Source organism: Ailuropoda melanoleuca, chromosome 11 (genome assembly GCF_002007445.2).
Source record: "Ailuropoda melanoleuca isolate Jingjing chromosome 11, ASM200744v2, whole genome shotgun sequence".
Classification (NCBI taxonomy): Eukaryota; Metazoa; Chordata; class Mammalia; order Carnivora; family Ursidae; genus Ailuropoda; species Ailuropoda melanoleuca.
Window position 1 is genome coordinate 73,148,837 of NC_048228.1, and position 18,773 is coordinate 73,167,609.

General features: G+C 35.1%; 1 protein-coding gene across 3 annotated transcripts in view; it reads left to right on the forward strand.

The window, feature by feature from the left end:
- The window catches only part of GABRA2 (gamma-aminobutyric acid type A receptor subunit alpha2), a 122,575-nt gene that overhangs the window by 90,652 nt on the left and 13,150 nt on the right, over positions 1 to 18,773 (forward strand). For all 3 annotated transcript variants that reach the window (XR_004628885.1, XM_019797257.2, XM_002917015.4), the window contains exon 9: positions 11,841 to 12,043. Coding sequence is in view for 2 of the 3 variants with exons in the window: in XM_019797257.2 (XP_019652816.1) it covers positions 11,841 to 12,043 (203 nt within the window). In the remaining variant the exon portion in view is untranslated. The remainder of the gene's footprint in view (positions 1 to 11,840; positions 12,044 to 18,773) is intronic.

The window sequence follows — 18,773 nt, forward strand, 5'->3', positions numbered from 1 at the left end:
CCCCAGACTCCTCAAATCTCCTTTTATGTATCACTTCTTTCAGAAACCCTTCTTTTACTCCAAAATCTCAATTGTTTTCCTTAGGGAGTCTTAGAGCGCCCCATACCTTCTCCATCACTTGTTATACTGTCTGTATAATATGCCTACCAATTATCTGCATCTTCTAGTAGGTTCTATTCTCCTTGAGCATTTATGTTTTTTTTAATAGACACATCTAACAAAGTGACAGATATGTAGCAGACTGAATACATTTTTAATGAAAAAAATGAATGTGATATAGAAAGTTCAGTAAATTTTTATTGAGTCCATGTGGAGATATTCAGGAGATGGTCAGATATTTGGGATTGAAGCTTATGAGATATATCCTTGACGATACTCAGGGTATGGGAGAATGTTAGGAAGTGGAAAGAAATGATCTTGTCAAGAGAGAGCAGAAACATAAGAAGGGTAGAAGAGTAGTATGTTGCTTTGTGGAATGTGAGCAGTTCAGTGACCAGTAGTGAAGGACAGCCTGCAGAAAGAATGCAAGAAGGGTGGGTAAAAGATGGAATGTGCATAGACTATCAGTAGCTGTGGAATCTTTACTTAGATGGGACCAGGCTGTCTGGAAGGCGGACTGGGGACTGCCTTCATTGAAGCTGCGTTTGCATAGCAAGCACATTGGCATGGCTAGCAGGAGGCCAATGTCTGCATGCTTGGTTTGGGTTTATTTATCAGGGAGTTTGGCATATTAGAGAGTCAATACAAAATGCTCCTTTGTTCCTTTCCTAAATTTTCATAGGAAAATTTCTGGACAGTCACAGGCCTACCTCTGTCAGAGATGATTGTCTTTAAATGAGTCACAAAATACTAGAAATTTTTATTCTAGTAGGGTACACCAAATCAAGGCTACAGTTCTTTGCCTCTCTTACTGCTAGATGTAGTTGGATGACTAGTTCTCAAAGACCTAGGAATAAAAATGAGGTGTATAATTTTCCCTTTGTGGCCTTCAGCTCAGAAACATGCTCCTAAAGTGAAAGGGTGTGGCTCTCCTCCCTTCCCCTTCTATTTGCTGGTGTGCAGATCGAGTGTTGGCAAGCCCTCTCAAACCTCCAGAATATGGGCAATCCCTTAAAAATGGCAGAGAAGTAAGAAAGAGGAAGCCTAGGTCTTTGGTACCAAGGCCATCATGCCCTTGGTTGTCTTATACCAAAATTGTCAAATGAAAGTTGGGAGGTGAGGGCTTTCATTGTATTTTGTTTGCTTTCCTACCTGCTCGCTCCAGAGAATAGCCTTTACCTGGTGTTTAGCTTAATACATTTTCCAAGATTTAACTGTAATATTATATTTATATATATATATATATAAATATATATATACACACACTTATATATATGTAATATGATATATATTTATATATTGTTTTATATTCAAACTAAATATACTCTATTTACTCTTTGCACATCTTAAATATACAATATTTCCAATAGGGTTGTTGAGCGTGTAAAATGTTTACATAAAAACTCTTGCAGTGGTCATACTTTGCTCTAATCTTAAATATTACAAGGCATCCATTTCTCCAGTCATTAAATTCTAGAAAAAAATACCAAACACACACAAATATATCCACTCCAAACACACACAAATATATCCACTCATTTCTGTGTCTGTATCCACACAAATAGATGTATTTGCTTCATAAACTATATTCACCAATTCAGTTTGAAAATATGTGCCAGGCATTATGCTAGACCTTTCAGATACAAAGTGAACAAGAAAGATATGATCCCTACTCACAGAGGTCACAGTCTGTTTGAGGAGGTGGGAAGGTAAATAATTGCATATATTACAATATGTAATATTCTGGGAATATGCAGGGTGCCCTCTGATGACAGGGAAGGGGCACTCAATCTAAATTTGGAATATTAACTGATCCTTATAGCTTGAGGCTACACTCCTGATTGCCCAGAGTTCCTGAATATTCATGTACATTTTCATGTATGTACTTCACATTTATAATGATTGTAAATAAATTTTAGACTATATCCGTGAAGATTTTTAATCTATTACTAATTTAACTGTGTACATACATGTTAAATTAGGGTATGTACCATTACTGTATGAACTTTCTTCTTACTTTCAATTTTAAAATATAATTTTGATTATTCCTGTGGTGAAAGCATTAGATAATTTGACCAAACTTCATAGGTAATAGTTTTGCAGAAAATACAATCAAGCCAGCTGGTGTTGGGGGGTGGGGTAGAGAATATTAGGTAAGCTGATTAAATAAATTAGGTACAAAGGATTAAAAACTTGGTTGATTTCTTGAATTTTTCTATTTTTCATGAGTTATTTTAAATGATGTAGATACAGCAATATTAGAACAATACTCCCATATTATAATTCATTTGGATTTATTTTTGCATGTTTTCAAAGTTTCCTTCTAAGATTCAGCTAGCAGGAACACAGTGGATTGTTAGAGCACCTGTGTTTCAAATTTAATTATGCTGGGCAAATTCGGAAATTTGTGAATTTGCCTTGTTGACTATCAGTCATCTGCTGACATCAGTTCCAGAAAGTGCCTGTATTATATTGATTGTGAAATATTCCCCAGTTTTTCTGATGATCTGTCCAACTCAACTACCTAGAATACAACCAGAAATTCAGAAGTAGAAAAAATAGACATTTGACTAATAAAAAAAATCTTGTTATAAAAAATCTTGTATTAACATCAAGGCACTAGGCTTCAGGTTTTAGTGCTGACATGTGAAGAGCTTGCAAGTTGTCACTTTCATCCTTGCAACAAGGAAAAGATGAACAAACTGAAAATTAAAGACTTTTAATGCATTTGTAAGAGAACTGAGGTGACAGGCAAACTGCCATCCCAAATTGTGAGGAGGCAGGCACATTCAGTGAGACACACCTAAGTTGGGTTTTTTTTGTTTTTTTACCTGTAAGAGGTGCTGCTTAAAGCATCATGCCCTGGTAGAGGCACTTAAATGCTCATTCTGATGAATTGCTGGAGACGGAGTATGGACATCTTCCATGAAACTCTTCTCTTTTGTCTTCCCAACCTTTCAGGCTTCTTTCCATTGCTCTTATGTTTCCATTGCTCTTATGTTCCAATGTCGTGTTTCCTCATGTCCCTGGCTTCAGCTTCCTGTGCATGTTCTTTCCCCAGTCTAGCATTATCCTCCTATGCCTGGTGACCACTTTAGCTTTTCCCCTTATTTCCTTAGAGAAGCCTAACTCAAATTCCCAGGCTAGGTAGATCACCTGATTACAGTTCATCATAGACCTTGCCCTGTCGTGATGTTAGGTTTCTTTGTGCCCTTTTAAAAAAACATATTTTTATCTTTTATCTTTTTTGGTTTTGCGCACATCCCACTCGCAGCTCTACCATGTATGGCACACCATGAGGACTAAATGCATACTTGCATTAGAAAAGAAGGAATAAATTTCTTAGCGGTTATCCTAATAAATTAATGCTTATCAATTGCAAATCATTGGAGAAGTAGTTTCAGTAACTATTTGTTGATTTATTTAAAAACTATTTAATGACCTCCTCCTCTCTACTGAGCACCCTTTTACCATTGGGGGAGCAGACAAACAAGGCTCTACTCCATCTAGTCTGTTGAGGGGATCTAGTCACATAAGCCAACATAAATTCAAGAAAAGACAGTTTGATAGACAGGTTGCAGATGCCTTTAGGGGTGAAATCCTGCAGAATGAGCAAACTGTGCTGTATAGGGCAGCCTCAGCAGGATGTGCGCTCCCAGGGTGCAGGAATCTTTGCTATTTTGTTCATTGGTGTGTTCCCTGTGCCCGCAAAAATACTGGGCATGTAGTAGGCACTCGATAATTTACTTAGGGAAGAAATAGGAACTCACTAAGTCAAAAAAGAGGGATGACTAAGAAGGCAAAGATCCGAGGTAGAGGAAACATTATGTTGACTAGACTGATAAATTACCCAAACAGAGAAAATATTCATGTCACTGCAACTTCAGTCTCTAATATGAAAATGGCTTTAGATCGTAGAGGCCTTTCACTGAGAAAGGGGCTTCAGGAAGAAGAGGATTGAGTAAAGGGATATGAGTTTTAAATTTATTAAATCCAGAATACATTTAGGTAAGCAAAAAAAAAAATTATAATCCTTCACAGTATTGTGCACACTAAAAGTACCCTTTCAAACACCTTCTTCTAGATTATAATTGATCGTTTCTAAATTCTCACGAATTTTAAATTAGTGGAGTTTGACTTAATTAGGTTTTATGACAAGATACGTCATCTAAGTTCTAATTTCTGTCTCTAACATGAAGTTTCAACGTTTTTATCCTTCAGATGTAGCACAGTTATGAGTTAAAATTGCAACCTTAAAAATAAAATAAAATTGTAACCTTTCATACTCATAAGTGTTAAAAAAAATCTAGCACTTGTATTATCAGAATGGGTGTTTTTTTTTCTGCCATTTCTAGCAGTAACCAGCAGGTGGTATCAAACAATTTTACATTTGTGTTCTATTGCAGCTTGTTTGGTTCTGAGACTTCTTCCTAACTTCCACCCCACACCCCAATCACAAACACTCACGTACAAGCATTTGATGGGGATAAAGGTCTAAAGGAGGATTGTGTTATATTTCATTTCATTTCATTTCGTTTCGTTTCATTTCATTTCATTTCTCTGATTTAAATTTGTCTTGACTTTGCTTTCAGGGTAATATTCTTTTGCACATGCACTGAGATATCTTTTTATAATAAAGACACTGCTTTATGCAGTAACTCGTTTGGTCACTCTATCAACACTATAGGAAAACACTATTCCTTTTTTTAAAGATTTATTTATTTATTTTAGAGAGAGAGAGACAGAGAGAGAGAGAGTGCATGCAAATGTTCATGAGCAGAGGGAGGAGCAGGGGGAGGGGGAGAGAGGGTCTCAAACCCTCAAACCCGATGCAGAACTTGATCTCATTACCCTTGAGGTCAAGGGGTTTGGTCTATTTGCTCTGCTACGAGGAGTTGAGGTTTTGGCACCTATACCTCGAAATAAGAAATATTAACATAGACTAAAACCAGAATATCAAAGAGCTGTATGTGTTCTATTGTCTGTGTATGGGGAATGGTCACGTATTTCACATACATGCGTAGAATTTTAGTGCTGAAAGCACTTTAAGATACTTGCCTTTTATTTTCTGAAAAAGACACTACCTTCCAAGGAAGCATTGAGTTATGGCAGTCACACAGAGGAGATGAGGGAAGAGTCTGTAAAGAAATGTGGGAACATTCATTTTTGGAGGCCCTAGTACGTATAGAAAAATGCCCATTGTGGAGGGGGTCAGGCATGTGGAAGGCCTGTGAGCTTTCCAGGTAAGTGCATCCCTTTATTTAATGCCCACCTCTTGTATTTAAGGTGCGATGGGAACAGGCAAAGGTGAACCAGCAGGCAGAAAAGCTGGCGTAGGAGAATCACATCCTTCCAGTGAAAATAAAAAAAGGGGAAGGAGGAAAAGAGATAGAAACTTACAGTCCATGTTAACAATTTAATTACCAAGTTTACAAAATCAAAAGAAAGAAAATAAAATTTAGATATGGGAAGATTTGAATATGCTGAAACATAGCCTCATAGTAGTAGATTAATATTGAAATTGCTATAAGGTTTTATTGGTTTGAATGACTAGACCCGGATCTAATTTTAAACTAGCAGTGTAGAATAAGAATCATAATTAAATTTATGGTTTGCCATAATTTGAACTTGCGTTTTTTGATAGATTTGCTTTAAACTAGCATTAATGTATCCATCAGTCATTCCCAGAAATTCACACTTGAATTGCAAATGTTAAATGTCATCAAGTATCCCTTATTTAAATTAAAAATTTTATATATATATATATTTTTTCTTATCACAAAAGCAAAGCAAGTTCACTGCAGGGAAAAAAGGAAAAAAGAAAAAATGGATTCCCTTCAATATTAATTCCCCAAAGCAACTAATACTACCATGTTAGATTCTATCCTTACAGATTTTATCCTTTCATGCTTTTTGGTAAAATACCAAAGAAATAAAACAATAAAAAATCAGTCAGAAGTCCATTTTCTATTTCATCCATCCAAACCACAAAACACCTCTTCCCCACAGTGGTGACTGACATGTCATTTTTTAATTTTATGTTTTGTTAACTAAGCTATGCAGGTATATCTATACTGATACACAAATCCAAGTGCGTATGTTTTCATGAAAATTGAATCATGAAATGTTTTTAAGCAAAACGTATTATAGATATATTTGCAGTAAATGAATAACCCTACTTTACTCTTTGTAATGTTGTTGTGATGTAATTACTAGTGTAGATAAACAACAATTTATTAAACTATTTACCAATCAATGAATATGCCAACGTTTGCTACTTTTTTTTTTACTTTTACAAAACGTTTTCATGTGAAGAGCCTTGTGTATCATTTATTGCTATATATTTTCCTGCTGTCATTTCAGTAAGATAGATTTCTAATAATTGCGGTAGTGATAACAACAAAAACGAGAAGAATTAAAATAGCTAACATTTATTGAATACTTACGATGCGCCACGCTTTGTGCCAAATGCATACTTAACCTTCACAACATACCTCTGAAGAAGGTATAGTTTATAATTCTGTTTTGTAGTTGAGGAAAGTAATGAGATTAGTTGAGGAACTTGCTCAAAGTCACATAAACAGCAAGTAGGGGAGCTAGGATTCAAACCTAGGCCACCAGACTGTGAGGCCATCTGAGGACATAGCAACACTGTTAACCAGTGTCTTATACTGTTCTGCCCCATCTAGAAGAATTGCTGGGGCTTAGGGTAGATACTAACAAAAATGATGGAGTAACACCTTCCAAATAAAAGCCTCCTGGTATTAGGGGGAGGAAAGTGGAGTTCCTTCAGAAAACATTGTCATCACCTTATGGTGTCTTCCTGGAAGGCATTTGCAAAAAACTTGTCTTTGTATATTACCGGACTCAGAATTCCCTAGTACAAAAGTTGCTACCAGGGAGATGCCACTGAAAGCATTTACAGGCAAATGTTGTTGTTGCTTCTGCCTCTGCTTCTGTAAAAGCAAACACAACCCAAAGCAAGAAGAAGGGAATTAGTACAAATCTGAACAGAGATAAATGGAATAGAGAATAGAAATAACATTAGAGAGAATCACCACACTACCATAAAGATCAACAAAGTTGACAAGACTAGCTAGACTGACCAAGAAAAAAGTGAGAAAACACAAAACTTTAAATTTAGGAAGCAAGAGGGGGACATTACTACTCTCCTTATGGAAATAAAAAAGATTCTAAGGGAATCTGTGAACAATTGTATCCCCCAAAATTAGATAACCTAGAGTGGACCAATTCCTAGAAACAACAAATTACCAAAAATGAGTCAAGAGTCTGAGAAAATCTATAGCAAGTGAAACTATGAAGTGAGCAACAACAACAACAAAAATCAATGGAAGTCCAAGGCCAGATGGCCTTGCTGGTGAATTTTACCAAACACTGAAAAAAGAATTAACACCATTCTTTCTCAAACTCTGAAAAAATAAATGAGGGAACTTCTTGACTCATTCTGTGGGGCCATTTACCAAGAAAACCAAAACAAAGAAATAACAAGTAAAAAAATAAAACAAAAAACCCCAAAAAACCTCTACAGATCAATATCCCTTAGATATATAGATGTCTTCAACAAAATACTAGTGAACTGAAACTGGCCACATATAAAAAAGATTACATGTGATGACCAAATGGGATTTATCCCAGGAGTGAAAGTTTGGTTCAACATACAAAAATCAATCAATATAAACAACAAATTTACGGGGTATGGAAAAAACCTACAATCTTCTCAAAACACTAAAAAATGAAACACAGCATGCTTTCATGATAAAAAACACCAACAAACTGGCATGAGAAAAGGACTTTCTCAACCTGATACAAGTGGATGGAAGAAAAGTCCACAGCTAACATCCTACTTAGAGATGAAGATTAAGAACTTCTGTGCTAACAACAGAAACAAGATAGGGAGGTCTGCCTTCATCAGTTCTACTCAACATGATACTGCAGGTTCTAGCCAGTGCAGTTAGGCAAGAAAAACAAATAAAAGGCATCCAGTTTGGAAAGGAACAATTAAAGCTCTATTTATAGATGACACAATTTTATATACAGAAAACCTTTAGCAAACCACATAAAAACTATTAGAGCTAATACATTCAGCAAAGTTGCAGGGTACAAGGCCAAAAAAAAAAAATCAGTTGTGTTTCTGTACACTAGCAGCGAATAATCTAAAAAAGAAATTAAGAATATACTTCCATTTACATTAGCATCCAAATAAAGTGCCTATAAATAAATTTACTTAAAGGTGAAAGACTTGTACACTGAAAACTACAAAATGTTGCTAATAGAAATTAAAGACGCTCTAAGTAAACAGATTACGCGTGCGTGTGTGTGTGTGTGTGTGTGTATACACACACAAAATTATAAAGGCTAAATCGATATCCTGTGTTCAGGGATTGGAAGACTTAATATAGTTAAGATGGCAATTGTGCTCAAAACAGGAGTTTAAATACAATACCTATCAAAATTCCAATGATCTTTTTTGCAGCAATGAGCAAATTTATCATAAAACCACATGGAAATACAAGGGACTGTGAATAGCCAAAACAGTCTGAAAAAGGGTAAGAAATTTGGAGGATTCAAGCTTCCCAATTTCAACACTTACTCTAAAGCTATAGTCATCAAAACAGTCTGAAACTTGCATAAGGATCAATGTGCAGATTAATGGAATAGAACTGAAAATGCAGAAACAAACCCATATACCTGTGATCAGTTGATTTCTTTTTTTTAAGTGTTTATTTAAATTCCAGTTAACATACAGTGTATATTAGTTTCAGTGATTCATCACTTCCATACAACACCCAGTGCTCACTGCAAGTGCCCTCCTTCATTCCCATCACCTATTTAACGCATCCCTTCACCCACCTCTCCTCTGCTAACCATCAGTTTGTCCTCTATAGTTAAGAGTTCTGTTTCTGAGGCGCCTGGGTGGCTCAGTCATTAAGCGTCTGCCTTCAGCTCAGTGCGTGATCCCAGAGTCCTGGAATCAAGCCCCATATCGGGCTCTTCCGCTGGGAGCCTGCTTCTTACTCTCCCACTCCCCTGCTTGTGTTCCCTTTCTTGCTGGCTGTCTCTCCCTCTGTCAAATAAATAAATAAAATCTTTAAAAAAAAAGTCTGTTTCTTAGTTTGTCTCTCTATTTTCTTCCCCTAAGCTTGTTTGCTTTGTTTCTTAAATTCCACACATGAGTGAAATCACATGTTATTTCTTTTTCTCTGACTGACTTATTTCACTTAGCATAATGCTCCGTAGCTCCATCCACTTTGTTGCAAATGGCAAGATTCATTCTTTCTTATGGCTGAATAATATTCCATTGTATATATATAACACATCTTCTCTATCCATTCATCGGTTGATGGACACTTGAGCAGTTTCCATAATTTGGCTATTGTAGATAATGCTGCTATACACATTGGTGTGCTTGTATCCCTTTGAATTAGTGTTTTTGTATTCTTTGGGTAAATACTTAGTAGTGTAATTGCTGGATCATAGGGTAGTTCTATTTTTAACTTTTTGAGGAATCTCCATACTGTTTTCCACAATGGTGCACCAATCTGCTTTCCCACCAACAGTGTAAGAGGGTTCCTCTTTCTTCACATCCTCATCAACACTTGTTGTTTCCTGTGGTGTTGATTTTAGCAATTCTGACAGGTGTGAGGTGATATATCATTGATTTGTATTTCTGTGATGATCAGTGATGTTGAACATCTTTTCATATGTCTGGTGGCCATCTGTATATCTTCTTTGGAAAAATGTCTGTGTCTTCTGCCCATTTTTTAATTGGATTATTCATTTTGGGGGTACTGAGTTGATAAGTTCTTTATATATTTTGGGATACTGACCCTTTATCAGATATGCTTGCAAATATCTTACCCATTTTATAGGTTGCCTTTTAGTTTTGTTTATCATTTCCTTCACTGTGCAGAAGCTTTTTATTTTGATGAAGTCCCTATAGTTTATTTTTGAGTTGGTTTCCCTTGCCTCAGGAGACATATATAATAAGAAGTTGCTACGGTATGGTCTGTTGATTTCAACAACAATCCTAACACCATTCAATAGTGAAAGAAAAGTCTTTTCAACAAATGGTACTGGTACAACTGGCTATCCACATGCCCAAGAATGAATTTGGACATCTACCTCACACCATACATAAAAATTACTCTAAAATGGACCAAGACCTAAATGTCAGAGCAAAAAGTATAAAACTCATAGAAGAAAACATGGGCCTAAATCTTTATGACTTTGGATTAAGTAACAGTTTCTGAGATATGACACCAATTTGTAATCCCTATTCAGAGAGGATGTCCATTATCCCACATTCTCCTCAATACTACCATGGTATAGATATTTTAAATTTTGCTAACACTTTGCTGACTATATGGTTTTAAAAAGGTATGTCATTATCACTTTGTTTGTATTTCCTTAACTGCTAGTGAAGTTAAATATATTTTCACATGTTGATTTGTCATTTGCATTGCTATACCGGGCACACATACAGGCCTTGAAGTATTGATACGGTTTTGGTTGTGGGTATGTGTGGTTGTTTCTATCCTATCTGCTATTTAATTATTATAGTGTACCAAATTCTCAAAAGACAACATCCTCACAATCTAAAACCTTTTAGTTTGATGCATGAAAAGGCAATGTGTTTCCATAGATGTGTTTTTTAATACTGGCTTAGCAGCAGGTGAGCTAAATTTATTTTTCTATCTTTTATTCCTACTACTACCATCATATTCCTAGATGCATTCACTCATGATTAAATAGAATTATTTTGCTGTTTTGAATTACTAACTCTGTTGTAGATGAGATGAAAAAGCTGCCTTATTTATCCTAAGGGAAAGCAAAAAATACAATACAATAAAACTTTAATATATGAATGAACATTTCTTTAACATTTTAACTCTTTTAATTTAATGTATCCTCTATGTACATAATTAAACTTCTGTTGGATCTTTGATAAAACAGGTAATTGCAGACATTTTGACAGCTGATATTGCAACTTACCTCCTGAGTTATTGCTTTCTTTTTACTTAATTATTGTGACTCCCTGAATACTGACAGAAAAACTTTACAATGAAAGGGACTAAATTACTTTTTAAACCAACAGAGGCATAAAATATTCCTTAAAAGTAGTGATTTGCATTTTTATAAAGTTTGAGGTTTAGTTGCTTGCTTTATTTTCTATAGATTCTAAGCTTCATTATGAAAGAAATTATGTCCTCACAATGTGAGTGATCCAGAATTAATTTCATATTTGGGTAGCTATACTTAGAATAAAGAACTTCTTAATCATAGTTCCATTGTGATCACTGGTGTGGATGATTGGTCCATTGCTAGCATGATTTAAATAAATGATAAACAAATTCATGTGAGGCTTTTTGTAGGATTTTTTAAAAATTAATGTTAATGTGCAATGGATCAATTTAAAGTAACTGCTTTCCTCATAGGAAATTCTACTTTGAATATCACCCGTCTGTTTAACCTTAACAATACTAAAAAGAGAAAAAGGAGATTCATACTAACAAAAATGAAAACCGAAGGCATTTCAGAGTTACTTCAAGAATCATGATAGTCATTTGTGGTAATTAACTTTGCACTGTTCTTCCAGTTTGTTTGTTTGTTTTTTTTTTAAGTGGATAGAACTGGCAGTGAAAGCAGCTTTGAAAAAAAGAATATTTCCAATTCTGTCTTGCTAGGATCTGTTGATGTTTTTGGTTTCTGTCTTTCTGCAGGAGTAACAACTGTTCTAACAATGACAACTCTAAGCATCAGTGCGAGGAATTCCCTCCCCAAAGTGGCATATGCAACTGCCATGGACTGGTTTATCGCTGTTTGCTATGCATTTGTGTTCTCTGCCCTAATTGAATTTGCAACTGTTAACTACTTCACCAAAAGAGGATGGGCTTGGGATGGGAAGAGTGTAGTAAACGACAAGGTAAGTGAGAACTTCCTTCTCACCATGATTAAGAGAATCCCCTAACAGATTTAGCTTGTAACAGATAGTTCCTAAAAATTGACATGAAGAACATTCAAATGTAAATTATCTGTATCTTTATATCTATGTCATAGATATGTATATATATAGAAATCATGCAGATTTCTTTTAAAGGATGCTCTTGCCTGAAATTCTTTAGCAGTGCTTATTATAGTATTACTTCTGTTCAAACTCCCCAGCATCTGTTGAGCTCTGACTGTGTGTCAGGCATTGTGCTAAGTTTTTTACATATGTTCTATCATGTAATCTTTAAACTTTATGATTAGGGTCTCTTTTTAATTCTCATTCTTCTAATGAAGAAGCTAAGACTTAGTGAAGTTATTTACTTGCCCACCCTCACACAACTAGTTAGTAAGTATACTCGAATGCAGATCTATCTGACCATGAAATCCATGCTCCTAAATACCACACTGCTTCTTAATCGAGAGATTTGGAAAAGAAAGTGGGCATTGATTTACCTGTTATAGAATTTTAGATCCTTCAGTGTGTTGAGTTACTCTTCACCTACCCCCATCTCTGTTGCTTGGATAGAATTTCAGGCAACATTGTTATTTCTCCCAGGTTGTATGGAATAAGTAGGTGCTGGAATGCCCAGAAATTTTAAGTTGCTAATGTAGTCTATAAGAGTTATTTGTTTTTAAGATGAATTTATTTGGAAATTATTGGTGTCCATCTTTAGGTTGCAAGTACTGAAGCTAGTGGGAGTTTTGAGCATTAATATAATAGCTGTTTTGTTTATTTTATAGATTATTACTCATCTTCATTAAGAGGAAGTTTTGGATATATCACAATGAGATATTAAGTTTTCTTAATAGTTCAGTTCTACTTGGAGGGCTTCTTTTTAACAAAATATCTATTAAAATACTTCTTCCATTAAATTTAGAATAACATATTCAATGATTTTACTTCTTTATCAGTTATTTAAATATAATTTTTCCCATTTCTAGGACCATATTGCAGTTTAAGCATATAAGTGGTTGATGTGATAATTTAAAAATCTTGCTCTTTTTTCTTAATTTTATAAACTGTGTAAGTTTTAATAAGTACTGGTTCATTTCATTTTATAAGTGATGTTTTGCATATGAACAGCCACTGAGTGAATATTAAAGGGAATCTGATTAATTTTCTATGCTTAACTTCTATGCTATTTCAGCATTTCCATTACATTTTATTGTTGATTTATGTTTTCATTTTCCATATAATGTACTGCTTTTTCATTGCTATCTATGCAATTACTTTTTTAAGTTATATTAGTTATACATGTACTTTCATACTAACTTTTTTTGAATATTAAATGCTAGTTATGTTTATAAATGCCAAACATATTTACAAATAAGTCAGAAAAGATAAAGGGTTTGTGGTGTAAATGCTCTGTATAGATATTTATTGATAGATCACTTTTTAATGCTATGAGGGTGCCAGTCAAATTGACATTGTGATTTGGCATATCAAATAAAATACCTTCTCCCTGAACTTGGAAAACAGAGGTAGTTACAAGTGCAAAACACATTCTTGATAATGCATTCTAAAAGCAATAACCTAGTAGTAATGAATATTGGGTTTAAGTCAAACCACATACCAAATCACACAGAGCAAAGACAAATCTAGGACAAAATCATTGATGTTCCAACATAATCTGTAGGAAAATAATTAATGAGTTCTATATTTTTTCAGTTCTAAGTGGTTCAAGTTCATGGTTAAGTTAAAGGAAACATTACATCCAGCATGTTGCTTGTTCTTATTCATTTTTCCATAGCTAGAGGGGCCAAGCACAATGGCATGCGCTTGCTAGCACTTCAGAGTTTTTTGTTGAATTAAAGAATCAAGGAGTTTCTGTTATTAAGTCTGGCAATGCAACACCAATGAGAAGACTTCTTTGACTTCACAGAAAAGAGTTTAGAACTTGACAATGGTGAATTGGGTACTCAACCCAATTTCTTGATTCAAATCAATTTTGGGAGGTGCTTCCTAAACCTAGCTTGGAAATAACTAGGTCCTTAGAAATGAATGGAAATCAAGTAAAGTGACCCAAACTAGCATATCTGCCTCAAAAAATACTTCAGTATAATCTAATTTCAGCTATCTCTGCTGTAATTTTCCTTAGATTTAATTTTTAAGTGGAAAAATGATAATTTTCTTGAATTACAGAGCTTTTATCCACTGCCCATATTGGCATCCTTCCAGTTTTATCAGACAGGTAGAAGTCCTCTGCTTTTGAAGTTGGTATCATAAGCAAATGCAGTTAAATTATCTGTCAATCCAAAGAGCAGATGAAAAGCTCTTAAACATTTGTAAACTGGCAAATATTATGCTGTCTCATAAGAATAATGTCTCAATGACACATATCAGTAGTATATGTTTGAAAAAAGAAATATGTATTTAACACAATTTTTATGTAGATTGTGCTCTGATGATCTTTAAAGTTAGTTTATGCCAATACATAAATCCACTCAATCCATATTCAAGCTGCATTTGAGCCCTCTGTTAGAAGACATAGCCTACCCTGCTTCTTTGATCTTGGACAAGATGTTATACCGCTTTTAGCCTCAGGTGTGAAACTAGATAACAAAACCTTATCATACTAAAAATGTAATACTGAATCAAATGATTCGATTCCATGTTTTATGCCCTTCCATATATAAAAATATCATCTTGTGAAATTCCCCCAAGTTTTTCTGGAACCTTCCCTGATACCCAACATTCTTCCCCTGGCCAAAACTAATTCTTCCACTCCAGCTCTTAAACTCTTTCTTTCTTTCTTGTTCTTTTCTCAGCCTTGAACCAACAGTTAGTATTTCTTCTCCTTTCTTCAAAGCCATCTTTTCCTTTTTGACTGCCTTCTTCCTTTCAGTTAAAGAGTATGCTTAATTTACCATGAAACAAAACCAAAACTCTCTCCAGATCCAATGTCCCCATTCACACCTTCAGATTCTATCCTTTTTCTTCATTCAAGCTTTTTTGAAAGCATTTCTTACAATGTCTGTGTTCTTACTTTCAGTTGAATATTCAGCCCACTGTAATCTGATTTCCTTTCCATTTATTGTCGTGTTAACTGAAGAACACCAATAACCCCCACATATTCAGATCAGATAATAATTTTTCATTTTTCTCAAGGGATCCCCATTGAACCCATTGAATACTGCTGTGTTTCAGCATTGCAGGCCCAACTCAGCAGCATTTTCTCTTCTTTCCCTCTTTAAAACAGGCCTTAGAATATCAACCTCTTGCCCTCAAATTCTGGCAGCTGCCTCTATGCATTCTATTCTGAGAGTCTGCCTGAGTTCAGAGTAGATCCAGTCTCCCTAGTATCTGTCCTTGTTTATCCCCAAAGACAGTCATTTGGCTTTATTTTATTGTTGTTTTTTGTCTTTACTAATCACTATGTGATTCTTACTTTAAAGGTTTTACTGACGATATTTGTGGGGTTGTCTGCGACACTGAACACACTGTCCACCCATTTACTGTCCCCAAATAGATAGTCCCTATTCATCCTCAGCACAAGTGTCAGTATTTAAGAAGCTTCTGAACCTTGTGTCTCCCAAATGTTTCGATCTGATTGTAAGTGCATATTGTATCCTGCCATTTTGCATTAGATCCTTTATCACAGTTTGCAATTGCATATTTATGTCTCATTTTCTTCATTGATCATTATAACAATGACCATGTTTATTTCAATAAATCATTTATCCTTGGCCCTTTCACAGGGTCTTGTATATATTAGTTGCTCAATAAATATGGGATGAGGGGCGCCTGGGTGGCTCAGTCGTTAACCGTCTGCTTTCGGCTCAGGGCATGATCCTGGCATTCTGGGATCAAGCCCCACATCAGGCTCTTCCGCTGGAAGCCTGCTTCTTCCTCTCCCACTCCCCTGCTTGTGTTCCCTCTCTCACTGGCTGTCTCTATCTCTGTCAAATAAATAAATAAAATCTTTAAAAAAATAAAAATAATAAATAATAAATATGGGATGAATGAATGAAATAGAACCAAATCAAATCTACAGCTCATGCCTTTATCTTACCTTCCATACTTCCTTTAAACTTTCAGGATCATATATCAAATCTGTTCCCTAGGCATTTCTATGTGAATACAACATCCCAATTTTTATGTGTCTCTTGTTTTAAAGAAAGAACAAACAAAAATAAAATCTTCTAAATTGACTTTCTATCTTTCCCCTACCCACATGTATTTATTTACTTATTTTTTATCTATGGCAAAACCTAATCTCACATACCAACAACTTGGAAGTATCCCTTAACATCTAACCTGCCATCAGATGGTACTTGTTTTCCTGTCTCTTTGTCATGAACTATGCCCTCACTATCTCTCATTATTTTGAGTCTCATTATTTCTCCCTGTCCCTAGTCATCTCCCTCTGGTCTGTCCTCCATGTTAGTGCTAGGGTCATCTTCCTGAAACGAGAATCTGATCATTTCATTTTTCAGATCTTTAAGGAATTGTTGAATTCTTAATGTTAACTGCTGAATTCTTTAATGAATTCTTGAAGCTGCTCAGCTAATATGGCCCAAATATATAGCTTTCTCATAAGTTTGTTTATATATATGTTGAAAAATAAGGAAAATATTACTGTTATTTATTGTGCACTTACTACTACATGCCTGGGAATATCTCTGTGTTAGAAATGAGAAACTAGGGACACCTGGGTGGCTTAGCTGGTTAAGCATCTTCCTTCGGCTTGGGTCATGATCCCAGGGTCCTGGGATGGAGCCCCACATCATGCTCGTTGCTCAGTGGGGAGCCTGCTTCTCCCTCTGCTTGCCACTCCCTCTGCTTGAGCTCACACACAATTTCTCTCTCTCCCTCTGACAAAAACAATAAAAATAAATAAAATCTTCAAAAAATAGAAATGAGAAACTATAGGATTGATCACATAAAATTACTTGCTCAGGATCACGTCTAATAAGTGGTGCATCCAAGATTGAACACAGAGCTAAAATCCATGCTCATATTCTTCCTCTAGCCTTTACAAACATCCCCAAATATCCATGCCACTACGCATCTCCATGACATTAGATGTGCTGATCCCTTTTGCTAAATAGCCCCCTCCTTCCTTCCATGACTGGTAACTCCTACTTACTTCTTAATATCCATCTGATTTTACTTAATATTGAAACTTTCTAAATGAACGTAATTGCCACCCCCTATTATGTTTCTACAGTACCCGACACAAATTCCTTTTGTGTAACCTTATTAAATTATACTTTTACTATAAATATTTCTGTTTCCAACAGTAGGCTACATGATCTAAGAGGATAATAGTTTTGTCCTACTCATCATTTTCTCTGCTATTACCTCACCTAACAGCACATAGTTTATTTGAATTAAATTAAAAATAAATAACTTTGGTCTCTTGATATTGCTTCCATTTCTAAATCTGAGTCAGTGGTTCTACAATGGCCAGAAAAAACATATTCTATGGAAACACACTAGATATTAAATTACCTAAAACACAGACTTAACAACATAATATCCAAACTAACATGAAACGTGCCATTGTTTTGTGATTCACGCCATGCCATTCATAGAAAACATCACATTTCAAGTGTTTTATTCATTTATTTGCATTTTTTAACATCCTGCCTTGTTCCACAAGCATTTCAGTCAGTTTACCAAAAGAATGCATGTACTTAAACTCTTATAAAATAAAACATAAGTAGAAATAAGATATCAGAATGAAAGAAAATAGAATGCAAATATGTCCACCATTTGGGTCAGAACATTAAGAGCTAGAGAAGTTGAGCTTTAAATTCTGAGCTTCTTGGCTACCAGAGTAAGCCATGGGGTAGGGGGGAGTTATTATCTTTTTTTAATCAAAAAATGAAAGCATAAATTTTCTTAGGGAAAATATTTTCCTACACTGAATTATATAATACAGTATCTTACAGTTTTATATTAGGGAAATCTGGGTACTGGTGAAAGTAATGTCAACATTTTCCCAATAAATGCAGTAATGAATTTCATATTGATGTTTCTTGTAGTCCCCTTCAATAAAAGCTGAAGGCATTACATTAACATACAGCTCAGTGAAGGCAATTCTTCAAGGAGCTAAGCTAATATGGTCCAAGTATATAGCTTTCTCATGGCCCAATTTAATCCAAGGAAAGTCTTTAGAGTACTTAGAGAAGTGGATGGACTGTATAACCTTCGAACAATCTTCTGTAAGTATCACTTTTCTCAGTCAGGATGGTTAGCAGACAGTTAACAGCAGCATTATCTGACCAAAGAGCATGTTGTTGCTTTACAGTTAATGGGCTTGCTAGTAGCCACAATTGACTAAAAAAGCAACATTGTATATATAGCAAGAGCATAGATATGCCACTTTGGCTACCTTGGGTTTTTTCCAAAGCCTGTCTTATTTAGTGTTACATTTATGAGATCTTCATTTCCTTATTCTAAGGACAGTCTCTGCTATTCTTTCCAATTCTGAAACCATGTGATTATTATTTTTATTTATATCCCAGGTCACTTTGCTAATAGATGGCTATATTTTAGATAGAGCAGTTTTTAACACATTATTTTATCTAATACTCTAAGGTTGCTGAGATTAGTTTGCCCCATGGTGTAAGACATTTTAATTTCTATAATCAGGAATTTTCTAGACTTGAAATCTTAAATATATATTCAGACATCCTAATGAAGTAATTAATCAGAA